At 40.1% G+C, this 16177-nt stretch overlaps 1 protein-coding gene across 3 annotated transcripts in view; it reads right to left on the bottom strand.

The window, feature by feature from the left end:
- Nucleotides 1-221: 221 nt before the first annotated feature.
- The window catches only part of PCMT1 (protein-L-isoaspartate (D-aspartate) O-methyltransferase), a 36389-nt gene continuing 20433 nt past the window's right edge, over nt 222-16177 (bottom strand). The window contains exons 6-8 of one of the 3 annotated variants that reach the window (XM_054162711.1): nt 11117-11202; nt 9147-9316; nt 222-838 (exon numbers count right to left, since the gene is read on the bottom strand). In XM_054162711.1, the coding sequence (XP_054018686.1) occupies nt 826-838; nt 9147-9316; nt 11117-11202 (269 nt within the window). In that variant the 3' untranslated portion in view covers nt 222-825. Of the gene's footprint in view, nt 839-9099; nt 9317-11116; nt 11203-16177 lie in introns of all 3 variants that reach the window. The other 2 variants (XM_054162712.1, XM_054162713.1) reach the window with 2 other exon arrangements.

A 16177-nucleotide genomic window follows, 5' to 3' on the forward strand; every position in this document is an offset into this window, starting at 1 on the left:
AGTCTAGTACTGATCCCTATCATCCACACAGGTACACACCCCCTCCCTTTGCTTTTTACTTCATTTAGCAAAGCAGCATTGCATAAATTGTTCAGTGACAGGAACACAGCCTACATCATATTCAGGGAGTTAAATCCATGTGTATCACCATCAGTAGTAAGCTATAAACCAAAACAGAATTTCAATACTGCATTAATTAAATTTAGAAGGGAAATGTTGTGTGTGGTGTTCAACAGTGGTGTTCGATATGAGTGGCCACCCACCTCTGATGTCTTGATGTTTAATATATACAAATGCCTGGATTTACAGTAATAAAGCAGCTGATTGTATCTACTACATGCTAGTCTATGACACCACGTCAAAAGCTTAAAAAGGAAGTTCATCTCCTTTTAGTAGTGTCTAGCAGACATCGGAACACGGAAAACCTGGTATTACCTACGTAGTGTCAAAAGGTGCACAGAAGCAGTTTTACCAAGGGACACAGGATACAAGAGAAGTGAGTGTTCAAGTACCCCCATCAAAATTAGAGTTCACAAGCTAAAGGTCTTTATCTGCAGTTCTGCAGAAAACCACTTTGAACAGATGAAAGTAAAATAAAGGCATGTTAAATAAAACAGTGCCCACATAAAACTTTCCACCATTTCTTTATCAGATTTGCCTTGAGCATCTAAAAAAATAAAACAAATACCACGCTTTTCCATGCTGATAACAACAGTATAATGAAGTCCAAAACAAGCTGCAATGCTGTTGGTTTTCAAAAAGCTTTTCGAACTGGAGATGAGCAGTCCACTGTAACACTATGTTTGGGTCAAGATGATGTAGCTTTTACAATTCATCCCTGCAGAAAGAAAACACATTCTGTTAGGTTCCCCCTTCCCTTGGAAATCCCATTTTAAATGTTTTGATATTGAATCAGATGACATTTAAGTGTTCATGCACTTCAGCATAACTTTAGAATAACCTCTTCAAGCATTTCAGAAAAACAAACAAATAACAAAACCCCAAAACAATGAAAAGGCAACAGCAATCCCCTATCACCTCGGACTATTATGTGATGCATCATGAAATATGGGTCCTTCTGGTTTATATTTAATGGACTATTTGCTTTAATGAACTTGCCACACACTGCACAGCTCAATTCACAGCTACCTGTCACCTAAACTGTTGGCTGCATTCTGGCTAGAAACCAAGCCAACTTAATGTATTGGCAAAATACGTTCTCTGTAGCTGCCAATAACACAAGTTCAGCTTCAGCTGCAGTCTCTCAAGAAAGCCAGGAACACAATCTCACACCAGTGTCATGCAGTTTCACCTACTTTATTTATTTTGCAAAGCATTTCAACTGTCTCCTGAGGGAACTATGCCAAATTAGGACTAGGTTATGGAAAGGGTGAGGACAGAGTCGTGTGTGTGTGTGTGAAGGCAGATTCAGATAGGAGAGAAGACATATCAGGAAGTCTCTCTACATCATTATGAGGAAACTAAAAAATGCAGGCTTTTATTCCTGAAGGACATTAAAAACACATTGAAACAGGAAATCTGTGGAACCCATATTCCAACAGTGAAACCATCGTGTATTAGTGATTAATATATTTCTAAAGCATTAACTTTGTACTACAGCATCCATCAAATCTGAAAGCTGTGCACTGCACCATTATGAACACTGGAAAATTCAGAGGTGTTTGTCTTTTTTCCCCAAGCCACAAGCAATCTATAAACTCACCCTGAGTTTGGTGCATTTTTTCTTGTAGTGGGTGCATCATTCTTATTAGCCAAAGCAAGCACCAAATTAAGAAAACCCTCACTAATGCGATTGCTGGCTCGACACACAACAGTGTTTCCATTACCATGCAAACTAATCCAAGGGGGAAAAAAATAAAGTCAAATAAATAAAATATCACATGCACCAAGCAAAAGCTTTGAAGTTACAAAGGCATTATCCTTCAGGAATCACATAGCATAGAATGACAGCATGCAAACATTTTAGGAACAACTAAAGGCTGTTGCAACTAGTGCTCAAATGACTAGTTTTCTATCTAATGCAGCTGGGATCCAAACCTTGGCATTTGTTAGTGATAAATATTTGCATTCTTTGCACTTTGCACTGCCTTCTAATAGTGAGGTACTAATCATACAGCTTCAGAGAATTGTAGTAATTACAGACCACAAAGCAAAAGAGAAGGGGGAAGAACACATCTTGGCAGGGGTTAAAAAAAAACTACATCCATTTATACCCAGAGGTTTGGAAGTTCTCCTTATCTGCCTGTGTCACAGAATGGGTATTTGCTTCCTTTCAACAGATAAAAATAAATGAACATCAGATGCTCAATTTAAAATGCAGTGCCAGTGAACTTAGGATAAGTACTTCATTCATCCTTCATGCTTCCAGGACCTGCATCATCAGTTAATTTTTACAACTTCAAAAAGCATAAGGACTACTATTGTTGCTGGTTTAGTCTCATGCACCTTACAGCTGATGTGATGTTCATCCCATAGCTTTGTAAAAGCCTGGCCTTCTACTGTGACAAATAACAATCCTTTAAACCCAAGACAGGTCCTTGAGAAATTGTAACTCTAAGAAAAATTATGTTATTTACCCCCCAGAATATTAAATTTTACCTAGCCACAGACATTGGCAAGGTTTCTGCATAAAGCTGCTAGTGCACTTCTCGTATTTGAAGTCTGGGCTGCTTGTTTTTTTCTTTCACAAAATGGTATTTGTTCTTAGAACTCAAGTAAGATACTAACATGCCAATATTTTAATTGTTGGTATATTGCATCGCTCTAAGCTATTCCTCACCACATAATAACGTTTGTGGAAGTATACCCTACAGGTCACTTTTATAGTCTGTTTATTAGAACAGCTATTTTTCACTTGCTCCTCACTACTCATTATTATGTATTTCTCATAAACAGAATTTCCCAAAGGGTGCTTAATCAAGTTGTATGTACAGGTAAATGGAATAGTGTAACAGCCCCAGCCCTGTTGCTGCAGTTTTTGCCCAGAAAGTTCATAGTATCATTATAATTTCATTTTATCAGCAAAGGTGAATTTTGCATGCTATTTATAAATTATTTCTACTAATGCAGTCGTAGGACGAGGGCTAACTTTGCCCTCTTTAAAACTCTGCTTAGAAGTATCCAGTGGGCTAGGGCTCTAGAAGGAAGGGAGGCCCAAAAGAGCTGATTAATAGCCAAACATTACCTCCTCCAAGCTCAAGAAAAATGTATTCCCTTGGGGGAGGGGTTGGAGAAATCATGTAAAGAAGGCAGGAAACCTGCATGGATAAGCAGGCAACTCCTGGAAAAAATCCAAAAGAAAAAGGAGGTTTACAATATGTGGAAAAAAGGTCTGGTCATACATTGTCAGAGAGTGTAGAGATGCAAGAAGAAAGGCCAAGGTTCTCTTGGAACTGTGTCTTGCCAGCGAGGTGAAAGAAAACAACAGCTTTTTCAAATGCATCAATGAGAAATGAAAGAGAAGACAAAAAAAGAAGAGAAGGGAAGTAGTAGGTCCCCTACTGAATGACATGGGAGATACGGTAACTGATGATGCAGAGATGGCAGAGCTGATGAATGCCTTCTTTGCCTCAGTCTTTACTCCTAAGACTGGCCCTCAGGAACCTCAGACTCTGGAAGTAAGGGAGCAGAACTAGGAGGACATTTCACTACTCAGTCATGACTGGGTTAGAGATCAACTGGAAACACACAGATCCATGGGCCCCAATGGGGTGCACCCATGAGTGCTGAGAGAGCTGCTGATATTGTTGTTGAGCCCGTCTCCATCATTTTTGAAAAGTCATAGAGAGCAGGAAAGGTGCCTGATGACTGGAAGAAAGTGAATGTCACTCCAGTCTTCAAAAAAGGCAAGGAAGACCCAGGCAACTACACACCAATCAGCCTCACCTCCATCCCTGGAAAGACGATGGACCAGCTCATTCTGGAGGTCATCTCTAACCACACTGAAGAAAAGAGGGTCATCAGGAGTAGCCAACACGAATTTAACAAGGGGAGATCCTGCTTGACTAATCTGATAGCCTTCTATGAAACCATGACCAAATGAGTAGACAAAGGAAGAGCTGTGGATGTCATATACCTTGACTTCAGCAAGGCTTTTAATGCTGTCTCATGTAACACCCTTGTAGAAAAGCTCAGGAAATGTGGCATAGACTATTGGTCCACGAGGTGGATTGCAAACTTGACAATGGAGTTCAGAGGGTTGTGATCAGTGTCACAGAGTCAACTTGGAGGCCTGTGGCCAATGGTGTTTCCCAGGGATCAGTACTGGGCCCAGTTTTATTCAGTGTCTTTATTAACGAACTGGATAAGGAGTGTACCCTCAGCAAGTTCACCAATGATACAAAACCGGGTGGGGGGGAGGGGATGGTGTGGTGGTGGCAGCCCATCAGGCTGTGCAGCCATGTAACGAGATCTAGACAGGCTGGAGAGCTAGGTGCAGGCAAACCTCAGGAAGTTCAATAAGGACAAGTGCAGGATCCTGCATCTGGGGAGGAATAACACCAGGTACCAGTACAGGTTAGGGGTTGCCCGGTCGGAGAGCAGGTCCAAGCAGACCTTGGAGTCCTAGTGGACAGCAGGTTCTCCATGGGACAGCAGTGTGCTCTTGTGGCCAAGAGGGCCAATGGCATCCTGGGGTGCATCAAGAAAAGTGTGTCCAGCAGGTCTAGGGAGGTTCTTCTCCCCCTCTACTCTGCCCTGATGAGACCACACCTGGAGTAGTGTGTCCAGTTTTGGGTTCCCCAATTCAAGAGAGACAAGGATCTGCTAGAGAGAGTCCAACAGAGAGCAACAGGGATGACGAGGGGCCTTGAGCATCTCCCCTATGAACAGAGGCTGAGGCTGGGGCTGTTCAGTCTTGAGAAGACTGAGAGGGAATCTCATCAACGTCTATAAATATCTGAGGGGTGACTGTCAAGTGGATGGGGCCAATCTCTTTTCGATGGTGCACAATAAGACAAGGAACAATGGATACAAACTTGAACATAGGTTTCACCTCAACATGAGGAGAAACGTCTTTACAGTGGCAGTCACAGAGCACTGGAACAGGGAGGTTGTGGAGTCTCTTTCTCTAGAGATTTTCAAAACCCACCTGGATGCATTCCTGTGTGGACTACCCTGGGTGATCCTGCTTTTGGCAAGGGTGTTGGACCCAATGATCTCTGGAGGTCTCTTCTAACCTGTAACATTCTATGCTTCTGTGCAGGTTTAGATTGGATATTAGGAACAAGTTTACTGTGAGGGTCGTGGATCACTGGAACAGATTGCCCAGGCAGGTGGTTGAGGCCCCTTCCCTGGAGATATTCAAGGTGAGGCTCAACAAGGCCCTGGGCAACCTGGTCTAGTTGAGGATGTCCCTGCTGACTGCAGGGAGGTCAGACTAGATGACCTTTGGAGGTCCCTTCCAGCCTGGGCAATTCTATGATTATGTGAACTTTTTCAGATAGCTGTCTTTTTGGAAATAAAATCCAAGATTGCATCAGACTCATTGCTAATCCTTCCTTACCTTCTTTTTCTCTTATTTCTTTGTATCAGAAATAGTGTGGCCAGAAGAAGCAGGGAAGCAATCATCCCCTTGTACTCAGCACTGTGAGGCTGCACCTTGAATACCATGCTCAGGTTTTGGGCTCCTCAGTACAAGAAAGATAATCAATATGCTGAAGTGGGTCCAAAGGAGGTTAACAAAGCTGTTGAGGGGTCTAGAGAACAAGTCCTGTGAGGAGCAGCTGAGGGAACTAGAACTATTAAGTCCAGAAAAAAGAAGACTCAGAAAAGACCTTACAGGTCTCCACAACTCCCTGAAAGGAGGCTGTAGCAAGGTGGGTGTCAGTCTCTTCTTCCAAGTAGCAAGTGATAGGACAAGAGAAAATGGCCTGAAGTTGCACCACGGGAGGTTTAAGGTGGATATTAGGAAAACTTTCTTCAGTGAAAGAGCTGTCAAGCATTAAATGAGGCTGCCCAGGAAAGTGGAGGTATTTAAAGGACATGTGATGCTGAGAGATATAGTTTAGTCATGGACTTGGCAGTGCTAGGTTAACACCTAGACTCAATTACTTTAAAGTCTTTAACAACCTAACCAATTCTATGATTCTTTAAATTGTTTTTATATATAACTTGTAAATGAACTCTCACAAGAGAAGTAAAAATCTGAGATACCCTAATTTACACACGAACCGCCAGTAAAGTAGCCAACAAGCTGTGTTCCTAACTGTGCAGCACAACAGGTCTTCTCTTCTCCCTATTTATCAATAAGAAAAAGACCAATATCTAATAGTTGAGAAGTTTTTGGTGAAAATTTACTCATCTAAGTGGGCACCTACCATTGGATCTTTGGTACACTAACTTGTTTCATTTCTTAACAGAGATAAGGTTCCTATGTACATTCTATTTCCAAATGTCCCCTGGTGTCACATTTGAGAAGGATTCCCACTAACATATGGAGCTTAAAAATAGTACTGCAGCTGAACCCAAGCTAGAAAATTATGGGCTCAATATAAAGAAATCAAATAATATTCACAAAATAAGATTCCTAATTTAGTATCACAATGCCTATCAAAATCCATGGAGTCTTTTTCTTCCAGATAGTCCAGGTTTCATTTTGCTAGAAGTTCTAGTTTTACATAGTGAAGAATGATGCAAAACACCTGAAGGTAGGTTTGACCTCAAAAACCACTTAGAGATCAAGTCACTGCTGTGCTGCTTTGTGGAGCACCTTGCACCTTAGTAAGGAATTGTACTAACTTCATGTGAAAGGCTACAAAAAAATTCATGTGGTTTCTTTTTTCCCAACAAGGAGGTCTGCTAGCCTAGGAAAATGCTGCTGGCTGATCACTTGTATTTTGTGAAGAAATATCAATTCCATGATGAAACAGTCACCTGCATTAGGAACAAAATTTCGTAACATAATGTAAATGAAGAGAACAAGCTAAATGCACAGAATTCTTGAGCTACTCTAAAAAAGATGGTCAATGAATTCTAGGCTCACAAGAAGTAGAGTCTCTGATACAGTACAGCTCTTGAATACAACATTACTTAAAGATGGTCCTTCAGAGGAGTCTCCTAAGTGATCTCCGCTCACAGGTCTTCATCAATTTAGGCAAGATAAACTGAAATCTAGGAAGCCCTACCATAGGTTACAAATGCTAATTTCTATTTACTAGTTTCCTTAGCAGCAGCTGGTTGACCACACACTTTGAACTCAGCAGTCCTCAAGAAGGGAATGGGAATTTTCTTCAGATTACAAGAAGAATTATAGAAAAAAAACAAACATTACAAGAAGTGGACTTCTGAGGTATCCTTTAATAGACATTTCCAAGTTTGAACCAAATTCAAATGTACATAGCAAGAAACAGCCTCTATGCCACTGAATTGATCAAGGTAGTCATCCAGGCCAAGCACTTACCTTTTCTGATAACATCAATGTATATTCTTAACACTTAAATTAAAAACAACTAAACCCAAGAAGTATTCCATAAAGGAACAGAAACTGATAAGAAAATCTGGGGGAAAGAACCTGCAATAATCATGACTGAAGAAGGCACAAAACCATCTATTATTTCTTCCTGAGCTAGCAGAGAAAACAGAAAACAAAACTGCACAGAAGAGATGCAAAGACCTTAGAATTCTAATTCTTAATATACCACATCACTTTCATTAGCAGCAAAAAGATAACCACTATCATTCCAGAAAGTCTTCATAGCAATACTGCTTACTGAACACACATTGCTGCTACCAAAAAACCCTCCCAATTGCTACTATAATCAGATCAGGTGGAAATGCAGAAGTGTCTAGAAAACCTCTCTGGAAAAGGAAAATCTCTTTTCTGGAGTAAGCAGAGTATGGACTCCAAATTCAAATAAAGTCTACCGCAAAGGCTACCAAAGCCTTACAAGAGGCAGGAACCCCCTGAGTACCATGCTGAGGGAATATGGGCAGTATTTGAGGACAAAGTATTAATTTGCATAACAAACACATAACATCTGAATATCACGGAGGCCTCACATGCTTCAAACTCTTCAGTAAGTCATTAACGTTGTTCTAAGACTCATTTGTACATGGTGGCTATACAGCAATTTCAGAAACAGTAAAGTGAGGTTTGAAGTAAGCAGCAGTAAACTGCTTTATTTCTGCTTTCTATGGAAATTTTGACAGCTTAACATCTACATACTCCTGTATCCTGATCACAAGCTATACTGTAGAAGATCAAGGGGAAAGCAGAAAAACCTAAAATTAGGAGTTATAAAGCTCAAGAGTTGTTTTCAGAACTTGGGTACACATCTATGCACTTCATTAACACAGATAATACACTCACAAGCATTTTCTGCCAGGAAGCAAAACTGCAGCTTTGTTCATTCGCATACTAATGCCTAGCATGGTTTAAACCGACAGCTGTGTTATGTCTATGTTACTGGCCATTCATTCAGCAAATTGGAAGGTGTACCACCTCTAGAAAAGCCTTCAGAGTTTGCTGTATTGGTGAACACAAATACGTTCACATCAGAGACAGATGACAGATTTCGAGTAACATGCCTGAGAACATTTTCTGCACGTTACTAAACTACTGTAGGGAACAACAGATTACCTTCTCCACTTTCTGCTTCTTTGGGTTTCAGGAAAAAGTGCTCACAGGATTATCTATATTTCCCACAGAGGACTTTGCAAAGATTTTTCTCCGTTTGTGACATTTTGGAAAAATAAATGAACATCCAATTACCACTAACTTACAGGACAAAACAATATTTATTCTTCAGTAGTATTTCACACTTCACCCTAATGACTGGGCACGTTAGTTACAACAAATTCATTAGAAAGGAAGTTTAAGTTCAGAAAATGCTGTGTTCAAAAACAACAAATAAGAAACTTCAACACACCGAAGACTAAAGAAGATGTCTGAAAGAGACAAAGTGCAACTCATGCAATATTTTTCTGCTGCCTTCAAATTAACTCAAACCCAGCATGACCTTCTTAGGTGATGTAGTAATGCAGATTGAGTCATTTTTCATAGTATGGAGGGGAAGGAAGCAATGACAGCAGCAAAGGCAGGCCTTGCAATCTATCTGCTGAAAATTCACACCCTTTCACCTTGTGTGTGTGTGGAAGAAGTAAGTGGAACAGAAAATCACTTCCACCTGGACCATTGCTTCTCTTTATCTGTTAAAGGCACATATATCACTCCCATCAGAGGCTTCATTTTGACACTGCCATCTTCTAGTTTGTCATACTGTTCAAGCATCTGGTTTCCCCCTGCAGGGCCAACTGGTAATATCAATCTTCCGCCAGGTTTTAACTGATCTATAAGCTAGAACACAACACAAAAATTAGAATGTAACCAGCCACTTGGAGAAGCTGGATCCAAAGTTTGTTACATTAGATTAATAGTTTTGCCACAATTTATCTATCTACTATTACACAGTGGGTAACATCTTGAGTAAGGAAAAAAAAAACAACCAATGCACTGAAAATGAGAGTATCACAACATGGTATTACAGAAACATTCACCATTAATTTCATACAATTCCAAAAAAAGGAATTAGTAAAATAGAAATTGGATTAATTGGGTTGTTTGCAGGTTTTGTTTCTATATAAGAGGGTAAAAATACGTAAATCGTTAATTATTTTCACAGTACACTCAATCTTTTTAAACTGCTAGTTTGAACTGTTAGATGTTCACTGTGAATCAATACAGGCCCATTGTCTAACATTTTTCAGGTAACTGATCTCCTCCCAAGCCCCCAGAATAAGATTTTAGATTTGTGACTTTTAAAAAAAATTGTCTTCCTAGAATGATTTAAAGTTGCCTACAATAGGCTTAGTGCCCAACAGCTCCTCCTTCATTCTGTGAATGGAAAATCATTTATAAAACTAGTCTAAAAATACGTAAGATAAGTGACAAGTAAGAGAAATGGAAAGAAATACTGGTACATTTGTTTTGCTTTCATAATGAAAGGATTACAAGGAATGACTGAAAGACCTGGGGCTGGAGAAGAGAAAGCTGAGAGGGGACTTTGTTGATGGCTACAAATATCTTAAGGGTGGCTGTCAAGAGGATGAAGCCAGTCTCTTTTCAATGATAGCCAGTGCTAGGACGAGAGGCAATAGATGTAAACTCAATCACAGAAAATTCCACTGTGAGGGTGGTGTTGGAGTGCTGGAGCAGGCTGCCCAGAGAGATTGTGGAGACTCCTTCTCTAGAAATCTTCAAAACCTGCCTGGAGGCATTCCTGTGTGACCTGCCCTAAGTGGGCCTGCTTTGCAGAGGGGTCAGACTCAATGATGTCTGGGAGTCCCTTCCAACCCCTAGCATTTTATGATACTATGATTCTAATCACAGTAGCCTCACGGAAAATTCAGTACTTCCCAGTACTTCAGTACTTCTTAATCCCTGTTACAATTAAGAACAGTTTCATTCACTAATAAGCTTTAAATTCCCTTTTAAATTGTCATCTCTCAATATTTTTCTAGGACCCTCCCCACACACATCCACTCCAAAATAAAAGAAACGGAAAAAAACCCCAAAATCCACTGTGTGGAAATGTCTAACCTGTCTATAGCACCTCAGATCTCCATTTCTTCACTATCCCTCATTAAAATTCAGATTAAAAACAAAACAAAACAAAAAACCACCCACCAAAACAACACCAACCTTAACTAGGATCTAGCATTTCAAAATCATGCTATATATTCCTATTCACTCAGCAAACTACAAACACATGGCCTTGTCTGTACTTCCAGCTGAGCACATTACTTTTCCAGCTGGGAAGCAAATACTTACAATTTTGTAATTCAGTGTTTGATAAAACCAAATTAATTTATTAAATAAAATGCTCCAGTTCACTGTTGTAATAGAGGACTGTGTAGAAAGTAATTTAAAAATATGTTTATTTAGAGGAGAGTTATTAGAACACATAGCTTTTGCACACCTACCAGAAGCCCCATTATAACAGAAACAAAAAAACCTACACCATACAGTAATACCACACTGCCCACAGATACTCCCAGCAGTGCAAGTCTATCAAGTATATTACACAGATATGTCTGTAGAAATGCTCTTTACAGCTAAGAGATTACCGAATCACACACACGAAACATAAAGGCTTACTGCTTGGGGCACAACTGGTGCTGCTGCTCCTACATGAATGGCATCATAGGGAGCTTCTTCTGCATATCCCATTCTTCCATCTCCCACTGCAAGAAAACACTTTTTTAAAACAAGTTTTCAAAAGGAGTGGAGAAACAGCTGTAGGCAGGTAAAAAGCTATGCTCAGATTTCAACTAAAATTCTGGTAAGCAGAAATAACATGATGAAGTCAGTTTCAAAATATTAACACAATCGTAAAATGGAAGCAACAAAACACCCGTGTACATACACACACACACTTGTCAGAAATACAAAATGCTGCTGAAGCACCTGAAATTAAAAGGCATGGATTTATTACTAAAATTCTTGGAGACACATGGTCCACTCAGAAAAGATAGTTAAGTATTTATGTGTCCTACCATTCCAATGAAGGTGCTTTTTCCTCTCACTTACCCTCTTTAAACATACACTTTGCTTTGCCTTGCCTTCATGCACACCATTTCTAAATATAATGCACATCATAAGACTAAAGCATTAAACCTCAGAAGCACATATCAGAAGACTCCAAAGGTGAAGAAAAGACAAAGCAAGTATCCACATGAACTACACTCCTCTAACCACCACTGGTTGGAAGGAAAGTCCACACTCATATTCATATACAAATGCAGTACCACACTAATCCCCGTGTGTCCCCCTTTGCCAGCAGATTGGTCTCCCTACTCTTCCTGCAGACAACTGCTGGACTAACATGAATAGCCAAGTGAGACCTGGGGCTAAAGCTCCGGATGGCTCCTTGGAAAATGTTGGGAGTAATTATGCTACTCAGAGGGCTACCAATGCAGCTTCAACTTTGGTGAAGACCTCATGGAAAAGCACCCTATCACCAATGTCTCATACCATCCCAGACGTGCAACATGAAAAGGGAACAGACTGGGGGATTTAAGTCACCAAAATGTAGAAAACTAAACTAAACCTGAGTTAAGCTTTGAAAGAAGACAATGTGAATGTGGCATCCACAGCATTTACAGGAAACCAATGGGAAATTCTCTCTAGGGTTAAGTTAATAAAGAAGTAAATTAGCATAAGCCATCCATAAATTCACTGTTCAGTGAGTGCAGAAGTCCCAGTAATCAGTCAAGGAGAAAAATCAAGGACGGTAATGAACAGAGTCCTTTGCTCAGCACATGTACTTGTTTGGGGTTTCCTGTCTTCAGGCCAAGCTTTGGCTTCTGTGCAGTCACTATTACTAACAGATTAATCAAAAGGCTGGATGAATCAAAAGAAATGCTAAGGCCCTGCCAGAGGCTGAAAATTTGTCAACTTTTTGCCTTCCAACAAGTCACAAGGCAAGAAAAATACATGGTGACCATAGCAGGTCACCTGGACAGTAACAACACCTTTAAATATCCAAGAGTGTACGGGAAGATTTGGGTATCTCCTTCAAACAATTAAAACTGCCGAGTTTGTACTCTTTCATACTAGGTCCTGAAACAAGACCCTGCAAGGACCTTCTGCACCCCAAGCTTAAGGGCTCTAAGAGAGCACATTTTCTCAGTAGCTGAGACTTATTTCTTCTCATCGTGAATTCTGTCCAGTACAAGTTCCAGCCAAGGGCCACAAGAAGAAGCTGCCAAGCAAGAATTACCAATACTCCAAGAGAACTCATGTCTATTGATAACCAACTCCACTAACTCAGCTTTTACTACTATTGCCACTAATGGAAGTTCCAGTACTTCCAGGGCTTAATCTACCTTACTATACCAATGTGGGTTCTGTTGGAACAACCATTTCAATGCAGTCAAGTACATCATTTACATTTGCTTGTATCTTAGGAGCACTGTAATCCTCTCCTAAAGAGGAAGTAGTGACGTGCTACTGTATCAAACCGCTCTTCCATCAGAGAAGGCAATGGAGTGCTCCGAATGATCTTAGTTACACTTGGAGACAGACCCTCATTCCCCAAGATGTAGCATCAGGAATTAGAAGCAGTGATCTACATAGAATACATACATACATAGAATAAACCAGGTTGGAAGAGACCTTCAAGATCATTGCGTCCAACCCATCAACCAATCCAACCCACCTAAACAGTACTCCAGTACTGCTGGCAAGAGAAGATTGCCAAGCTGAAGAAACAGCTGTGAACGAAACTAAGTTGTCTTCTAAAGAAGAATGCATGTAATCTGAGACTCAGCTGCACCCTGTGCACTGTCCAGGGAAACCTGAATGCGACTTCTGCATGTCTTACCACTTCACTTATCACTGACAATGGTAAAAAGAACCCAAACCATCTAAACTGTTTGCTCATTGAATCAATAGTTCACACTAAAGCTACCATCTTCAGAATCAGCACACACTGACAAAAAGGAAAAAAAAAGTTTCAACATACTCCTTTATACACACCAAGCCTAGCATTGCTCTTCCCTTTTAACACCTACAAAAATTGTCATGGCTACAGCAGTGAGGTATGTATCTACCCACAAGGGGAAGAGGCTTTTAGATACTCAGAACATTAAAAAAAAAAGTGAAGTTGGCATTCACATATTCAGTGAGATACAAATTGAGATACAAATTATTATTCAATGCCCAACAGGAAACAGCAACTCAAATTTTGAGCTTGTAATTGCATATAGTGTAACATCACCTATCCTACTCAGATCTCCAGTTATATGCAGCTTGTAAGTGATCATAGTGGTGAGTGGCAATGAGGGGAGAAGCAGGGATCGGATTTCCTGATATTAAAAGGGTTTGTAGTTCATTTTTGAATCTAGACTTGATCTGCTGATCATGGTACTGAAGCCTTAGAATAAATAGAATAGAATAAACCAGGTTGGAAGAGACCTTCAAGATCATTGTGTCCAACCTATCATCCAGCACCACCCAACCAACTAAACCATGCAACCTAGCGCCCTATCAAGTCTCCTCCTGAACGCCTCCAGTGATGGTGACTCCACCACCTCCCCGGGCAGCCCATTCCAATGGGCTATCACTCTCTCTGTGTAAAACTTCCTTCTAACCTCCAGCCTAAACCTCCCCTGGTGCAGCCTGAGACTGTGTCCTCTTGTTCTGGTACTGGTTGTCTGGGAGACGAGACCAACCTCTGCCTGTCTACAACCCCCCTTCAGGTAGTTGTAGACAGCAATAAGGTCACCCCTGAGTCTCCTCTTCTACAGGCTAAGCAACCCCAGCTCTCTCAGCCTCTCCTCATAGGGCTTGTGTTCCAAGCCCCTCACCAACTTCAGTATCTCTATGCAGACCTGCTTCACACAGAGTTGTAGCACGAACACAGAAACAGAATAACATTACTTCACTGTGGTGAGAATACCCTCATCCCCTCTGGCTATGTCTACATCAGCAAATACTGCAGTACAATAGAGGCAGATCTGTACAGCAGAACAGTTTTTGCTGAGAACTTAATGTCCATGCAGCATATGCATTTCAGAATGATCACTCTGATGCAGTTCTACTCTTATTGGCTCTATATTCATTAACATATCAAACATATTTCATTTTTTTCTCAAGAGCACATAATCCAGTCTAGTTTCATCCAAAATGATTAGAGTTTGCGCTCTCCAGGAGAGTGACTCTCACGTGAGTCAAAGTGTGGTAAGTGGATTCACCTCAGAAAATACCACACTGATTTTAGGAAAAAAAATCCCAAAACAAACCACAAACACAAAAAGAGGCAAAAACTCCACAAACATGTATAGACACACCTAAGCATTCCTATTGCCAAGATCTCACTGCAGTTCCACTACTGAGACATCCCAAAATAATGTTGATGCTTTTGAAATGCAGTTCTGGCAGGTGTGACAGAGCAACAGAGAATGTTTGAAGCACACCTATGAAAAGCCAGCAACTAACACTCTCAGTCTTAATTCATACAGGTCCCATCAACAATCAGCCCAGATTTTTCAGGGTGTTTTGTTTGCATGTTGGGGAGAGGAGTGCTTGTTTGTTTGTTGGCAGGTTTTGTTTTGTTTTTCAAAAACCACCAGCTCTGTCTGGATTCTAACCCCACATTAAAGAGCTCCCAGGAATCCAATTCCATCACAATTGAAACATTCTTTTTTTTCCCCACCTAACTCACCAAAGTGCTACTTGTCCATCAGTACTTTTAAAAAACATACCTCACAACAAATCTATTCAAAACCCACTTAGCCATCCTGCTGCACAAACATAATATAGATGGATGATGTTTACTTAGAATTCTAAGCTCCCGTGAGCACTTTGTTTCATGCATAACTAGAAGCATAAATCCAAACTGCTCTTGTACAGCAACAATGGCAGTTATCTCCCATTCCCCCTCTCCAGCCTCAACAGTGTCAGCAGAATTTTTTTTCCAGGAAAGTTTAAGGCGTAAGTATTCTCAGTGAGGGACACTGCATTTTATACACATGTCCAAGCACATGTGTTCTTTGCCCTATTTAAAGAAGATTTAGAAAGTTCTTCATTTGCAAAAAAATTACCAAGAATCAAAATGGTAACCAAGGTAAGAGCCAAACATCACATAGTAGTATTTTTTCCAAGTACTCTTGGTAAGAAGCCTCAAAATAAAGCAGAACTTTGACTTATTATTCTAAGTGAATAGAATGATACTGAAGCAAACACTTTCTCACTGCCAGCTGTGCTTCTTCTAAAAAAACAAAAATTAAACAGCACATCTTTTTTAGTAAAAAAGTATTAAGACAATTCACTGTCCTTTTATACTCTTAGCATTATTTCCTCTCAGTAACTCTGACTGAATTATTATGATATCAACTAATCACCTCCCTATCATACAAACACTGCTAAATTTAAGAATAAGTGAAACAAACTTCGATGATGCATACTGTTGATCTAGTGCTGTTTCCACTTGAGTCTGTGTGGAGACTGTATCAGAAGTATGAAGACTTTGTTAAAATACTCAAATTTAGATGACAGCACATTTTTTTCAACAAAAGTTGTCAATTCAAACCAAATTTTAAATAGCAAATTTAACATGACAAACCTGCAGCATGTATTTTCACATAAAATGTTTCCCTATCAAGCTTTTGTGATAGAATGATTACACATTCTTAAGAATACCAGAAGTTATATTCT

Source organism: Dryobates pubescens, chromosome 6 (assembly GCF_014839835.1).
Source record: "Dryobates pubescens isolate bDryPub1 chromosome 6, bDryPub1.pri, whole genome shotgun sequence".
Lineage (NCBI taxonomy): Eukaryota > Metazoa > Chordata > Aves > Piciformes > Picidae > Dryobates > Dryobates pubescens.